This window comes from Staurois parvus, unplaced genomic scaffold (genome assembly GCF_062004578.1).
Source record: "Staurois parvus isolate SC_StPar_1 unplaced genomic scaffold, SC_StPar_1.0 ptg000011l, whole genome shotgun sequence".
Taxonomy (NCBI): Eukaryota; Metazoa; Chordata; class Amphibia; order Anura; family Ranidae; genus Staurois; species Staurois parvus.
The window spans coordinates 27,394,393-27,410,151 of record NW_028317807.1 but is presented as its reverse complement, the minus strand read 5'-3'; the positions used below and the strand labels follow the sequence as shown (position 1 = coordinate 27,410,151).

Genomic DNA, 15,759 nt, shown 5'->3' with positions numbered 1-15,759 from the left:
TGAAACCGGCCCTTATGTGAATTCCAAGAGCAGCCTGAAAGTGTCGTGTGATCATTTCCAGGTATAGGGAGCTCCACCCCCCACATTTCAACAGAAGCTAACTCATTTGGATGGGCAGGAATCGTGTAGTTTAGCTGCAGTCGTGGTAAGCGAGATTCGCACAGCTTTATGGGGGATTTCTGCGCATCCAACTGCGAGTACTCACGGTAAGGAGAAATTCGTTAAAGCGAATTTCCAAGACACCCTTGGGGAAAACCTTGCATTATTTTGCTGAGAAAAAGTGGGAAAAAATATATTCAGCCAGAGGCCCTAGACAAAAACTCTAGTCAGAAAATGTAAAACATTTATGCCATTATTGCTGGAGTGCAGGCAAAACTAAAAAGTTGCCCTCGAAATCATACAGGGAGAACACTTTACCTGTGTTTTTATACAGGTTAAAGGTCGAAGAAGATGAAAGTCCAAATATGGAATTCAAAATCACAACTTTTTATTGCTAAAAAGGTAAATACACTGCTCAAAAAATGAATGGAACACTTTTTAATCAGGGTATAGAATCAAGTCAATTAAACTCCTGGTCAGTTAAGTAGCAGAGGGGGTTGTTAATCAGTTTAAGCTGCTTTGGTGTTAATGAAATTAACAACAGGTGCAGTAGATGGGCAACAATGAGATGACCCCCAAAACAGGAATGGTTTTACAGGTGGAGGCCACTGACATTTTTTTTCCCTACTCATCTTTTCTGTTTTTCACTAGTTTTGCATTTGACTAGGGTCAGTGTCACTACTGGTAGCATGAAGCGATACGTGGATCATACAGAGATTGCACAGGCAGTCCAACTCCTCCAGGATGGCACATCAATAAGTGCCATTGCCAGAAGGTTTGCTGTGTCTCCCGGCACAGTCTCAAGAGCATGGAGGAGATTCCAGAAGACAGGCAGTTACTCTAGGAGAGCTGGACAGGGCCGTAGAAGGTCCTTAACCCATCAGCAGGACCGGTATCTGCTCCTTTGTGCAAGAGCCCTACAAAATGACCTCCAGCAGGCCACCGGTGTGAATGTCTCTGACCAAGCAATCAGAAACAGACTCCATGAGGGTGGCCTAAGGGGCCTGAGGGCCCGATGTCCTCTAGTGAGCCCTATGGTCATTGCCCGGCACCATAGAGCTTGGCATTGGCATTTGCCACTGAACACCAGAATTGGCAGGTCCGCCACTGGCGCCCTGTGCTTTTCATAGATGAGAGCAGGTTTGCCCTGAGCACATGTGACAGATGTGAAAGGGTCTGGAGAAGCCGTGGAGAACATTATGCTGCCTGTAACATCATTCAGCATGACCATTTTGGTGGTGGGTAAGTGATGGTCTGAGAGGCATATCCATGGAGGGATGCACAGACCTCTACAGGCTAGACAATGGTACCCTGACTGCCATTAGGTATCGTAATGAAATCCTTGGACCCATTGTCAGACCCTACGCTGGTGTAGTGGGTCCTGGGTTCCTCCTGGTGCACGACAATCCACAGCCTCATGTGACGAGAGTATGGAGGCAGTTTCTGGAGGAAGGAACTGATACCATTGAATGGCCCCCATGCTCACCTGACCTAAATCCAATAGAAAACCTCTGGATATCATAGATATCACGTTTCGGTCCATCCGACACCAAAAGGTTGCACTTAGGCTGTCCAGGAGCTCAGTGATGCCCTGGTCCAGATCTGTGAGGAAATATCCCAGGATACCATCTGTCATCTCATTTGGAGCATGCCCTGATGTTGTCAGGCATGCATACAAGCATGTGGGGGCCATACAAACTACTGAATACCATTCTGAGTTGATGCAATGAAATTTCAGCAAAATGGACTAGTCTGCTGCATCATTTTTTCACTTTGATTTTCCGTGTGTCTTTGAATTCAGTCCTCTGTAGGTTGGTAATTTTTATTGCCATCAAAACGATGGGGCATCCTTATGCTCCTAACCAATTACCCAGTCCATATCAGTATAGATATCCAGCATGATATTTTTCCCCATTGAGATCTGATGTGTTTTCAAAGTGTTCCTTTAATTTTTTTGAGCAGTGTAGTACATTCATGTTATCATTAATTAGCTTTGACACGTTTCACACCAACAACGTTTAATCATAAATATTTCAATATGTCTTTATGATTACACACCTTTGGTACAAAAGGCAGTAAGTTCTGTGATTTGTAATATTATGAATGGACCCTAATCTTCTTCAGTTACTGTTAAGAGCATATTAGGCTTTAGTCCTGACCTTAGACCAAAGCAGAGGCTGGTCTTATCCTCATGCAGCAGATGTCTCTAATTTGAGGCTATACTTTATGCTGCAAAGGAAGGACAGAGAAGCTGCCAGTTGCTTACTTCTTCTTTGGAGGAATGGCGTAAGCTAAAAAAAAATCACTTCCCTGATTGTAGAGGAAAGTCATGCTTTTCATGTTAGTCCATGACAAACTGCTATGCCCATTCATTAAAAACAGCATTAATGGTCAAGAAGTTAGTGTATGTGCAGTGTTAGATTGGATTATAACATGGGTGTTTTGAGCACCACAGAAAGATTTATTGCAAATAAAACACTTTTTGTTCTAGTTCTTAATTAGTTTTTTTAGATTAAAGTGATTGTAAAAGGTTACTTTTTTTCTTTTAATAATAATGATGTTATACTTCCTTGCTCTGTACAATTGTTTTGCACAGAGCAGCCCCAAAGTTCCTTATCTGCGACAGAAAATGTGATGTAAAAAAATGCTCTTTTTGGCTTGTAATTACATATGTTTACAGGTGTATGGTGTTTAGAAGTGTATGCACATAAACTATTCGGTAGAATATTCATTCATTCAGGCTACTAAAATTAATGTATCTGTATATGCGTGCATTTTTTTTTTTTACATGCATAGGTGGTTACATCATGCCAGTAAACTCCTCTTTGAATGCAGGTTTGGAGTATTTTTTTTTTTTTTTTTTTTATATGGCCCTATCACTGCTTTAAAAATTTGGGTCTATGCACCACAACATGCATTGATACACTTTTTTTAATTTTTAAATATAAATAAAAAAACGGAAACAAATATATGCTTACTCTGCAACCACCGTTCCCGTCTTTGTTTGGCCTTTTCCTTCTTGGGCAGCTGAATTTTCTCCTCTGAAAAAAAAAAAAATATTAAAAATGTAATTATCTTACTACATACTTGAAATGCCAACACCTGCTGTAGTTCTGTCTGTAGAACTACTTTGGATTATACCGAGTCTGTATAAAATTGTAAACTCTAGAGATTGCACAGCTAGAATCCTGACACTGGTAATGTCTGGCACAGTTATGGTTGGTTTCCTTCATACAGAATACTGGGCACAGGCTTACATTTATATTAAGAAGGGCTATTGTTCGGGTTGGGGGGAGGATTTCAGGAAAGGTTAGTGTGAGAGGGTCTTAAGGTACAGCATCGCTCTTTCTGACCAGATCTACTAGAGCTCAGCTCTCAACACTGAAAGATAGTTTACTGATGTAAAATTTGCTCACTTCTCCTCTAAACACAAGCACATAGTGTACATACCAGAAACGGGAAAAAAATGCATTATTCTAGATTGGAAGATATTCTAGAAGTGCACGGTGTTGGAACACTTCTTCCTTGCTGCATCTTTGGTATGGTGTTCAGCAAAACATGCATAACATGGCACCATGAACCTAAAACGTACAATGTGTTATGTCTAAAATGCTCCAGTAGACAAAGGAGTGAAAAGAGCCTTACGTGAATAAAGTAACTGTAAGAGGCACAAGGCTCTGGGTGCCAAGATTTGGGCACCGCTTACATAGACTGTTACAATCAACGTCTATACCAGGAATATATTGGCTTGATAAGGTAGATCGGGTGATACCTAAAAGAGAAGTACAGAAGTTCAGAAGAGAAGCGACTCTCCTGGATCTCTCCCTCCTCATTGGCTGGGACATAGCCACTGAGGAGGGAGTGGGGCAGGGCGGAGCCGAGCCATGCTCTGTGTGTCTCAAACATAGTGAGGCGGCTCATGAGCAAGCACGCGCGAGTGCCGCCAGAGCAAGCAGCTTGCTCTGGAGGCACTCAGCAGGCGAGAGGGGCCAAGAGCGCCAGTGGGGAATCTGAGAAGAGGAGGAACGGTGCTGCTCTGTGCTAAAACAATACCCAGAGCAAGTATATGTATAACATGATTTTTTTTTTTTAAGTGAACATTTAGTATTACTTTAAAGATCATTGGTTTAAATATAAAACCTGGGTTAAGGACTGGGAGAGGTTACTGACAATTGTGCAGTCATGCTATACTGTACACAAACAAAACTTATATAATTTATTTCCCACAAATAGTGCTTTCTTTTGGTGGTATTTGATCACCACTGGGTTTTTTAATTTTTTGCACTGTAAACTAAAAAAGACCGAAAATTTTGAAATACAAATATTTTTTACTTTATGCTATAAAACATATTCAATCAAAACAAAAATTCAAATTTCTTCAGAAATTTAGACCAATATGAATTCTGCTATATATTTGTGATAAAAAAAAATCCCAAAAAGTGTATGATTGGTTTACGTAAACGTTATAGCATCTACAAACTATGGGATATATATATATACTGGTATACACAACCGTAGTAATGGCGGCGATCAGCGACTTATAGCAGGACTAGGATATTGCAGCGGACAATCTGTGACACTAGATCACTGCAAAATGTATGCACTGTCACTGTACTAATGACACTGGTTGGGAAGGGGTTAAACATTTAGGGTGGTCAAAGGGTTAAATGTGTACCTAACCAGTGTTTTTGTGTTTACTTTGAAGTGTTTTCACTAAGAGATGTGCTAGTCTTTATTCTCTGCTTTGCAGGTAAACAAAATCCAGCACACCCCACTGACAGCACAGAGCTCTGTTCTGTCTTTTTCCTCACTGATCAATGGGTGCCTTCCGTCATCCATTGGCCAGAACCTGCTGATCGGCTTGTGATGTGTCTAGTCAGGAAAGCTCTCTCCTTTTCGTTGCTCTGCCAATCGCAACGGCCATCAATCGCCGGCCAGGACTCGGTGATTAACATGTACAGGAGCCAATGACAGCGCGAGTAGGCGGGTGCATGCACCCTACCTGTATATACACTATTCTGCACAGAGTGACTGCTCTGTAGCAGTAAAACTACTATAGGGCGGTCGGCAAGCAGGTACTTGCCCATGACACTGATGTTTAAACATGGCCAAAATTTCCTGCATTTATTTTGCACATACAAGTGTAAAATAAATTCTAGCTCTCAGAATGGAATTTTAACCTCTGCAATTAGTATTTTACTGTTAAATATACATTTACTGGCAAAATGTTGACTGGTAACTCAGCGCACGTTAGTACAGGCATATAGAAAATAATGGTCTGCAATTAGATTGGTTTAAAAAAAAAAAAAAAAAAAAAACACCCGTATGCCTAAAAATGCTGAGCTTTTAGGCAGCAGTGTGCAAGAAGACTAATCAATGAAGCACAAAATTTTGCGCTCTGCCCAATACTCTTAGTTGACTGAGACCTTCATGAAAGTTTTTTCGAGTTCACCACAGTATTTTTATGCACAGCTCAAGACAGAAAATGCTGTAGGTACATGCTAGCTACTATGACCATATATAAAGTACTTACCAGACATAGTAAAAGATGGCAAGCAATTTAAATTTAAACATTTTGTTTTCATAGTGAAATGCAACAATAGTACATGAATTATACTGTTTAACAATGTGACACCAAAAAAAAAAAAGAGTTAAAAAGGTAATAAAGCTGCCAAGAGAAATTCTCCTTCTTCCAAGAAATGCTGTTTAATAAAGTAGAAAATACAAATTACCTGACAAATGAAGCCTTTAAGAGCCCTGCTGGACCTAGCATCAATTTGAAACTCTATAAACAAACTTAAGAGGATGATTCTTCAAGGCCATAGCTCAAGGCTGATATGTTTGCTGCAAAACAGCCTTGCAATACATTCCACATCTCTGGGTTTTAGGTATCGTGTGCAAATAAACGATTTTATGTAAACAAGCAGCTTGAGATTAGCATTAGAACACTATAAACTTCCATGTCGCTAGCGCACAAACATATTCCATGTAATAAACTCAAAAAGACTAATGAAGCTGGGAGATTATTGAAAGTTCAGACTGGTTAAAAATTCATATTTTAAAATGTTTTATTTATTTTAGTCTTGATTATAAAAAGAAATAAAATGAGAACAAAGTGATTATTCCAATATAAAACATATCTCAGAAAGCATTAAGTTATTTCAAAATACAGGCAATTGTTTTGAGAATATTTATACGTGAATAAGTAATACTAATCGTATCAGAAAAGAGATGCTTAGTGGATGTAGAGCCAAAACATTTTTTTTTTAAATTTGTAGGAAAAAAAGGGGAACATCTTGCTATTGTTCCTGTTGACAAATGTCTTTGGTGTAGAAAGTGTTGTGAAGTCCAAATTTATAGAGCTGTCCTAGGAACATAATGAGAACAAATTAATGGGGATATCTGTTCCAAAGTCAATTGTCTGTGAGAGGATTTTGCCACACTTTGGAGGGATTTCCTGTTGTGATCCTGGGAAAGTCAAAGGCTATCCCACTAACAGGACACAGAGAACAAAAAATAAAAGAAAAAAAACAAACAACCTATATAGTACAAAAATTAAAAGCACTTGGATGATTCAATAAAAGCAGCCAGCATAAATTGATGATTATGAATAAAACCACATTAATATATAAACATGCAGCACTTAACAGACCTAAAAAAGTCTTTAAAATCCATATAGTTGACAGGAGCTCCCATAAGGGAAAAAAGAAGAAATCCCGACACCAACTTGAGTGTGGAGGAAGTCATACACAACACCATGGTGATAGAGCCAAGCAGCTTACCGTATTAAAAGACACTCAAATTAAGTGGTCTTATGCCCCTGATGAACATTAAATTCAAAGGCTTGAAATCACTCCATTGATATCCAGCACTGTACACTCTAAGAGCTCGTTCACACTTGACTTTATTTCTAACTCTTGCCAAAAGCCCGTATAGCGTTTGGCAGGCATTAGACAGGCGTTTGTGAAGCGTTTTTAACGCTCCTCAAACGTCCCATGCGTGGTTTTGATGCGGTTGATAGGCGTTTGCCAAGTGTTAAAACCGCACCGCAAATGCCTTTAATGAAGTTAAATGGTCTCAATGCTCTGCAAGCGCCTCGCAAACGCCCAGCAAATGCCTGCCAGAGCGGCATCATAGACTTGAACAGGAGGCTTCAACTCCTCCTGACTGGACACGAGGCATCCGTTTTGCTGCAACGCTAACGCTTCAGTGTGAACAGCAACATGTGCAGAATTTTCATACGCATTTGATAAGCGTTAAAAACACTTCCCAAATGCTTGTCTGATGCCTGCTGACAAAGCTAGTGTGAACTAAGCCTAAATCTGGGGTTGTTGTGCCTTTAAGAACACGATACTTCAAAGATCCACACACAGTTTTCCAAATATATCACTCCGTGATAACAGTAAAGATGAAACAAGGCAATCCTCATAAAGAAATAAAATAGAAGAAACTCCCGTAATGTAGTATGCTCATAAAAACGTAAAATTTATTAAGAACTTGCATATAATTTGGTATACAGCACTTGTAACAATTCATCAAAATGGTCGCAGTGTCCAGTGTGCTGACGTCATACATCACACATCACAGGTCCCACCCTACGCGCTTCATCAAAAATTGACATCAGGGGTGTCGATTGAGTGATTTCCTCCACAATCAAGTTGATGTCGGGATTTCTTCTTTTTCGTTTATGGGAGCTCCTGTTAACTATGCAGATTTTATAGTCGGTTTTAGGTCTGCTAAGCGCTGCATGTTTATATATTAATGTAAAAGAAAACAACCTGACAAGGGTTTCAAATATTCCTGGCACTATTCAAAACTAAATGAAAAATTATTTTGGCTTAAAGCCAAACTATACTTACCTTCTCTCCAGTACTGTGGTGTCCCAGAGCTCCCTGCCAGCCACTGGCATCATCGGCTGGATGGGTTCCGGGTACCAATCTTCAAACATTTTCATTGGCTGTGCTAAGATGACATCACTCACAGATGCAGGGTTTCATTCATCTTGGCATTACCATAATTGTACACTAAGCTGCACAAGCATGAAGGCAGGTAAAGAGCTTTATTGCAGAAAAGACAAATGCAATAAAGTGAAACTTTATGATGCTACCAATTAATGATGCTACCAAAATGAGTGTGTGTTGCAAATTGCCCCCAGCATTGTTCCGGTTTCTTCTTGCTGGAGGCTGCCATTTTGCTGAAGCTCAGAGCCTCTGAGCAGCAGTAAATCTTCAGGCTGTCAGCAAATCAGCTTCTACATTTTCTGCACAGTGCTGGAAAATGGACAGCAACTGAGCATTTGCAAACCAGGGTGAGACAATATATTACTGTATTTTAAACAGTATAGGTACTTATTGTTCATCTTTTGCATAGCTATACCTGCAAAAGGGGCCAGCCTGAAGTGATCTAGAAGGACTTAATTTTCTGACTAAAGTTCCACTTTAAAAATCCTGTCTGATCTCCAATTTGTATTATTACACTTAAAAGATAAGGATCCCCATAACAGGGTAGCAGTTCACACCGACTTTTCAAGGATACAGTGTCCTCGGAAAATAGAAATATGCAGTTGATTAAAGAGGAGTAACAGAAACACATGGTCCTATCAGTTTTAGCCTTGGAATCAGCATTTTGCTATAGATATAAACTGCCCTTGAAAGAGTCTCAAATATGTAGGACTCACAAATGATTTCTGTGTCATTACGACATTGGAGAAAGATAAGGGGGAAACATCTGAAATTCTCTGAGATTTGCACTTCTCATTGCAGTGATAAAATGAAGCAGAAGACATTCTTTCTCAATCTTCATGTCCACTTCATTCTGCTGCCTGATCGCTCAGCACACCTGGACAGGAGTAGCAAGATTTGTTTTTACTTATTCAGATCTATCCAGTGAGGCAGTTCTGGGCACTCAACAGTGGGAATCAAGGTTATAAGCCAGGATTCTAGACTAAACAGGTTGAGGGGCTCCAGGCGGTTTGCTCAATGCAGAGGAAAATGGCTTTTCAGTTTCCTTCTTTGTTCGTAAAGTCTGTTTCAGGACCTGGGGCCTGGAGATTGAGGTGATTTGGGAGGGATGAAATTGCCAATCCTGGGTCCATGTTTTTTGAACCCCCAGCAGCGTGTGCAGGGCTTTAAGTAATAACCTGACTAGGGTTCTGGGCTCCACCCCAGCCGACAGGAGGTCGTTGCCCAGGAGTTAGGAGAGCTCCACCGAGGAGAGGTGGGAAGCAGAGCAGCAAGGAGCTTTGTCAGCAGGCATCAGACAGGAGTTTGGGAAGCATTTTTAACGCTTCCCAAACGCCTATGAAAATTCTGCACATGGCAGCACACAGTGCTGTTCACACAAAAGCGTTAGCATCACGTTGCGGCAAAACTGACGCCTCATGTTGAGTCAGGAGGAGTTGAAGCCTCCCATTCAAGTCTATGGTGCTGCTCCGCAAACGCCTGGCAGGCGTTTATGGTGCGGTTGCGGAGTGTTAATACCATTTAACTTCATTATAGGAGTTTGTGGTGCAGTTTTAACGCTTGGCTAATGCCTATCAACAGCCTCAAAACTGCACATAGGGCATTTTGGGAGTGTTTGAGGAGCAATAAAAACACTTCCCAAACGCCTGTCAAATGATATAGGGGCGTTTGGCAAGAGTTAGAAATAAAGTCGAATGTGTGAACGAGCCCTTATGGAATTTTTACATAAAGTTGGGCAAAAACGGCCCTTAAAAAGAAGAAAGTGAGTGGCTGTGTGCTTTAAAGCTCTACCCTTGATGCTAGTTCTCACACCAGCTACAACACAGTGAGGTGTGGGAGTGGCCATTCAAAAGAGATTAGATTTAAATCTGTTGATCTGAAACAAACAGTTGGAGACAAAGGACAAAGTAAGTAATTGTTCAATAAAACATGAACATTGCAGAATACTTTATTTATTCTACAGAAGCAAGTTTACTTGAAAAAGTAACACGTACAGGAGCTTTAAAAAAAAAAAAAAAAAAAAAGAGCTGAATGCATTCCTAAATGCACAAAATGTAACTTGATATTAATATTTTTTTTATACAACAACCCCAAAGATTGTTGATCCATGGACTATTCAATTGATTTCAGGGGGTCAGAAAAGATTATTTTTTAACCCTCACTGGAGCAAATTAGACTATGCTTTATATACGTTTTAGCACTCATCTACATTAACTGTGGTTATAGGATTCTGTATATGGCATTTTGCATTTAATTTTTTGATTGGTTGAACTACATGGACTTTTTTCAACCGGATTAACTATGTAACGTTTTTGTCTGAATGTTTAACCATTAGCCGCCCGGCCAATGGCCGTTTGGCGGCTTCAGATGTGTATCTGCATTCCGGGTGCACGCCATTTGACGTGCTCCCGCACATGCGCCGTTTGCGCTAGTGCAGAGCGGCGCAGCAGTGCGATCTGTGGGCGGCCGTGCACCTCAGACACGGCCGATGACAGATCCGAGTACCGGCTCCCGTTGCTGGTACCATGTGACCTGCTGTGACCAATCACAGCAGGTCACATGACAGTTGTATACAATGGATGGCTTCATTCATGATGCCATCCATTGTATACTAGTGCCTAGCTGTGAATGGTCACAGCTAATCACATGCACATGTCATGTGATTAGCTGTGACCAAATCACAGCTAAGCACAAAAAAAAAAAAAAAGCTGAATGAATCGATTTCATTCAGGTAAATGCTTGCTTATAGCAAAGTAATTCTTTGCTATAAGCAAATTGTGTAAAAAAAAAAAAAAAAAAATACTGATCACTTCCCCAAAGTAGTACAATGTTGCTATGGTAACATTGTACTATTTTGGTCATAGTAAAATATGAAAGAAAATCTTAAAAAAAATAAAAAAAGGTAATAAAAAATTAAATAATAAAAAAATTAAAAAAATATATATATTTTTTTTTTTCATACTGTCACCAGTCAGTGTCCCTGTTCACCGCCATGCCAGTTATATGATGATGCTGTACTGCACTGGTGACAGTATGTAAAAAAAAAAAAATAGTGAAAATAATTTTTTTCATTTTTTCATTTTCCGAAAAATTATGACAAAAAAATACAACTTCAAAAAACTCGCCATGCCTCTTATGAAGTACATCGGACTGTCTACTCTGCAAAAAGGGGTCATTTGGGGATATCTGTACTATTCTGACATTCTTGGACCTCAAGAAATTAGATTGGCCGTCAGTACTTCAGGATTGATCAATTTTCAGATCTATACCATAGTTTGTGAACTCTATAACTTTCCTAAAAACTAAAAAATACATCCCAATTTGGGTTATTTTCACCAAAGACATGTAGCAGAATACATCTCGGCCTAAATTTATGAAGAACAATTATTTATTTGTAAACTTTTATAACAGAAACAAAGAAAAATGTGTTTTTTTTTCAAAATGTTTGGTCTTTTTTTGTTAATTTAGCAAAAAATAAAAACCCCAGTGGTGATTAAATACCACCAAAAGAAAGCTCTAGTTGTGTGAAGAAAATGATAAAATTTTAGTTTGGGTACAGTGTTGTATGACCGCGCAATTGTCATTCAAAGTGTGAGAGCGCTGAAACCTGAAAAATGGCCTGGGCAGGAAGGTGTAAAATTGCACGGTATTGAAACGGTTAACTGTTTGGTAGTGTAGGTGATTTTAAAACTTCCTGGGCATCAAGTGGTTAAAAATCTATGCATTGGTAGCATTCTTTTTTTTTTTGACCTTCAACAATCTGTTCAGTAAAACTGTTCCTGGTGGTTGTAGGTCACTTTTACAGTAGTGAGAAGGGCAGCTTCTCCCTTTTCTATGGTTAGCCCAGAACCACTGTATGCTGTCCAATCAGAGCACAAAGAGATGGAGGAACATTCACTCCCCCATCTCATTTGAGTAATGAAGTCAGATGTGACAAGCATTTTGTCACTTCTGGTTTCCATTCATTTACTCCCTAGTTACTGTAACCAGGGAAGCAGCTAATCAAAGGCAAAGCAGCTTGATTAGCCACAATAGAGAGCAGGGAAGCATCATGAGTCTAAAAGACCCCTGATATGTCCATATAGAGAACCTGTCACCTGCCCTATATATCACATCGAGTGCTTGTTAGCTTTGTATTAGCAATAACAGTAAAAAATTTAGAAAGTTAAGAAAAAAAAACCTAAACTGTAATAAAATATATATATTTTTTAAATTTCCTTCCCCCCACATACACATACATTTGTGCACATAGGAGCCTGCCCATGTATGTAAACAACAACTGCCCCACACGTGAGGTATCACCATGAACACTGCGTGAGAGCAAAAATTCTGGGGTGAAAATTAAAAATAAACTCAAAACTGAAAATCTGTAAGGGCTTTTAAAGCATAGACCAATGAAAACTTCACGTTTCGCCATTTCATAATGCAGATCGGTGAGTCTTCACATGCTTAGTATCTATTTACTTGACACAACCCCATCTTTTACATTATATAAAAAATGGGTATTGTACTATGTCCAATAAAATTCAGATTTTTTTCCTTAAAATATGCGTTTCATAAACAGATGTGCAAATATTGTGCAACATAAAAAATTGCAACTGTCATCATTTTATTGGTTGATGAAAAACAAACAAAAAAACCCCCCAAAAAAAACAGATTCCCCCATCCACACATTCAAGGTAGATGAACGATTCCTCCCTGCTGCACTCTTGTATTCTGACAGAAGGGACTCCTCCACTGCCAGCACTGAAGCCATTGACTGCATGTGCTCATTGAGTGAACATTTTAGAACAGTCCCGCTCAAGAGAAGCCGATTGTTAGATAGACTTCTCTGTAGCGGGAATAGCCATAGATAGATTGAAATTTGGCCAGTTGAGCATGGACCAGCCAAATTTTCATCCATCTTTAGGGTAATACCTAAGGGTATTAGGACCTCTTTTCCTCCTGTTGGTGATTCCTCCAAGGCAGGAGTAGGCAACTTTAAAGAGGTAGATATCTACCTGAACATGGGAAGTCAAAGATCACTGGGCACAGTGTCACCTCCTCACACCTGATTTAAACCTCTAATTGCTGTACTGCTGTGTCACAATTACGTGCATTGCAAGGCAATCAAGGGTTTAAATCAGGTAGTTTGGAGGCAATATTTTGCTTTGTCACCAACTGTTAAACACTCGAGTTGCTTTTCAGAGGAGCAACAGTGCCTGCTGCACTTGTGAATGAGCTCTTAGTTGCATTCGGCAGTGGCATCCTTAGGGCACATTCACACAAAAAGGTGGGGGGGAGTGGTTAAGTTGCAGTTTTACCACCCTTAACTCCTACCCCCATGAGCTGCTGAGGCAGCATTCAAAGGTGGACACATGCCACAGCAGGCATTAACCCCCCTGTTGCTTTTAGTGGGTGCTGCCGCCACTCTGTTAGCACACCGCAATGCATGCTTCTGCAGGGTCCAAAAGGTCAAGGCAGGTCATGAGAAAGCAACACAATGCTGCCTGCTTTAACCCCTTAGTTGCTGTACTGCACAAGGTTGCAGAGCAGCCTCATTCACTTGAATGGGTCATGCTTGGCAGGTGCTACACCCAATAACCATGACAGGGAGTTGAACTCCTGCTGCGGCAACATGTGTACACCCCTGGTAACTGCAGCTAAAGGGGGTGTGGTTGGGGCAGGGGTGATAAAAACATGTCTAAAATATGGAGTTTTACCAACCCCCAAATTGCAGATGTAAATTAACCCTTACTGTTCTGAGACTCCTATAAGGCTGCTTTCACACTGATGTGCTGAGGTTTACCTGCACCGTGGATGACGCGCAAAGCATCTGTGAACTTCCTGGGTTAGCTACGCTGTGCCATAGACATCTATTATATACTGAGAGTGTGCTGCACTTTCTGAAAGCACACCAAAACTCCTGCATCCAGGCTTTCAGAAAGTGCACCATAGCTGCAGGATAGAAGAGACGTCTATTGCGAAGCCCAGAAAACCTGCAGGAAAGCTGCAGACACACTGCACTGTACCCGCGGTGTGGATGAACCACAGCACATCACTGTGAAAGCAACCCTATACTAATATGCAAAGTGTATTGCTTTACACTGACCAGAAGATCTCTTCTTTTCTGCTGCAGGCTCCACTTTGGAGACCGCTAGCCGACAATGGCGGGGGCAGGGGGGGGAGGGGGGGTAATGCAGTTGGTGTCACTCTGCATGTGGCAGGGGCCAGCACTACAGAGCAGGCATCGACTTATGCAGCTCTACTACAGCTCCAACTTTACAAGTAGTCCCTCTGCATTACACTCTGCTTGATGCTCTGGGATGGTGGGTTAGCAAGCCAAGACTGATCTACTAGTCACCTAGCCACGACCTATCGGTTGCTGACCCCCACTCTAGTAATAGCTAAAGATCTAAATAGTGGAATCAGGACCTCTTTTTCCTGTTGGTATTGCTTCTAGTGATGCACCTCAGAATTCTATTTGCTTTCTCTACGGTTTACTCATTTTTGGAAAGAAAAATTTGCAGCTATGTTAAACAGGAAGTCCGCTTGTGAATGGCTTGAACATGCATATTAATACTGGTTCAAATTAATCAAATCTAATAATTCACTAATACTGAGATTTTATTTCCTTTTAAACCTAGTTATATAAAAGCTACAGGAAAATGTGTTGTGGATAAAGTCACAGGGGTCTTCATACACTTCCGTTCTAGCCACCCATGTGACTATAAATGCTGCAGTATGTTTCTGATGCACATTAAAACCAAGGAAGCCACTTGGGTCATTGCTGAAATGTCTTCACCATTACAGAACAAGTCCAGTTGAATGTGACCTTTACTAAAGCAGAACTGTAGTCACCTGCCTGTTTGCATCTCCAGCAATGACAGACCAAGTTGTCTCTCACTATCCCACCTGCTGAAGCCACCATCTTCTCTGCAGCGTCTCCTGGGTCCCCACATCTTTGTTTCCCTCCCATATGGGTTTCTGCTTCTGATGTAACTCCTGTTTCCCTCACCTGACTGCATTCCTGGCATTTTTCAGATGCTAGGAATGAGCTTTGGTGTACACTGTACTAGCCATGTGCAGCAAATAAAAGGAAGTTCCGGTCCCTTTAGGGTGGAGTTCCATTTTTAAAAAAAATATAACTAACAGTATTATTCAACCCCCTTTCCCATGAGCCCAGGTTGTCACAAACACAACCCTCAACATGCACCACTATGCTGGCCTGGGTTTACAATACTGCTGCACTGAACACGGACTGCCTACCATGCCCACTGCACAAGAAGAGAAAAAACCCATTAGGGTTGGGGGCTGGAACTATACTTTAAAGGGAAATATTATGATATAAACATGGAGCCTACCTTTAAGCCTGGTTTACACTAGTGCAATTTCAGAAGCAACTTGAGTCGCACAGAATAGCATGACAATAGAAATCACATTGATTTCAATGTGTATCTTCACATCAATGCAATGTGACTGCAATGCAACTTTGGTGTGATGTGTCACTTTAATTTTTTTCGGTGAATGAGTAGTGGTACTATGCACCCCATATTCACTCAGGTTGGATTGTGGGGGGGGGGGGGGCCTCCATGTCACTTGAAAAAAATAAATAAATAAAAAAGTTTACGTACAGGTTGATTTCTTTACAGCAATCCCCCAGCTGACAGCAGAGATGAATCACTGGTTGTTAAGGAGCCGGCGGCACTGGCATCCTAAC

The 15,759-nt window shown here is 40.7% G+C and overlaps 1 protein-coding gene across 1 annotated transcript in view; it reads right to left on the bottom strand.

The window, feature by feature from the left end:
* The window catches only part of SLX9 (SLX9 ribosome biogenesis factor), a 271,516-nt gene that overhangs the window by 119,668 nt on the left and 136,089 nt on the right, over window positions 1–15,759 (bottom strand). Inside the window, exon 3 of the mRNA XM_089671909.1 lies at window positions 3,078–3,140. Within this exon, the coding sequence (XP_089528035.1) occupies window positions 3,078–3,140 (63 nt within the window). The remainder of the gene's footprint in view (window positions 1–3,077; window positions 3,141–15,759) is intronic.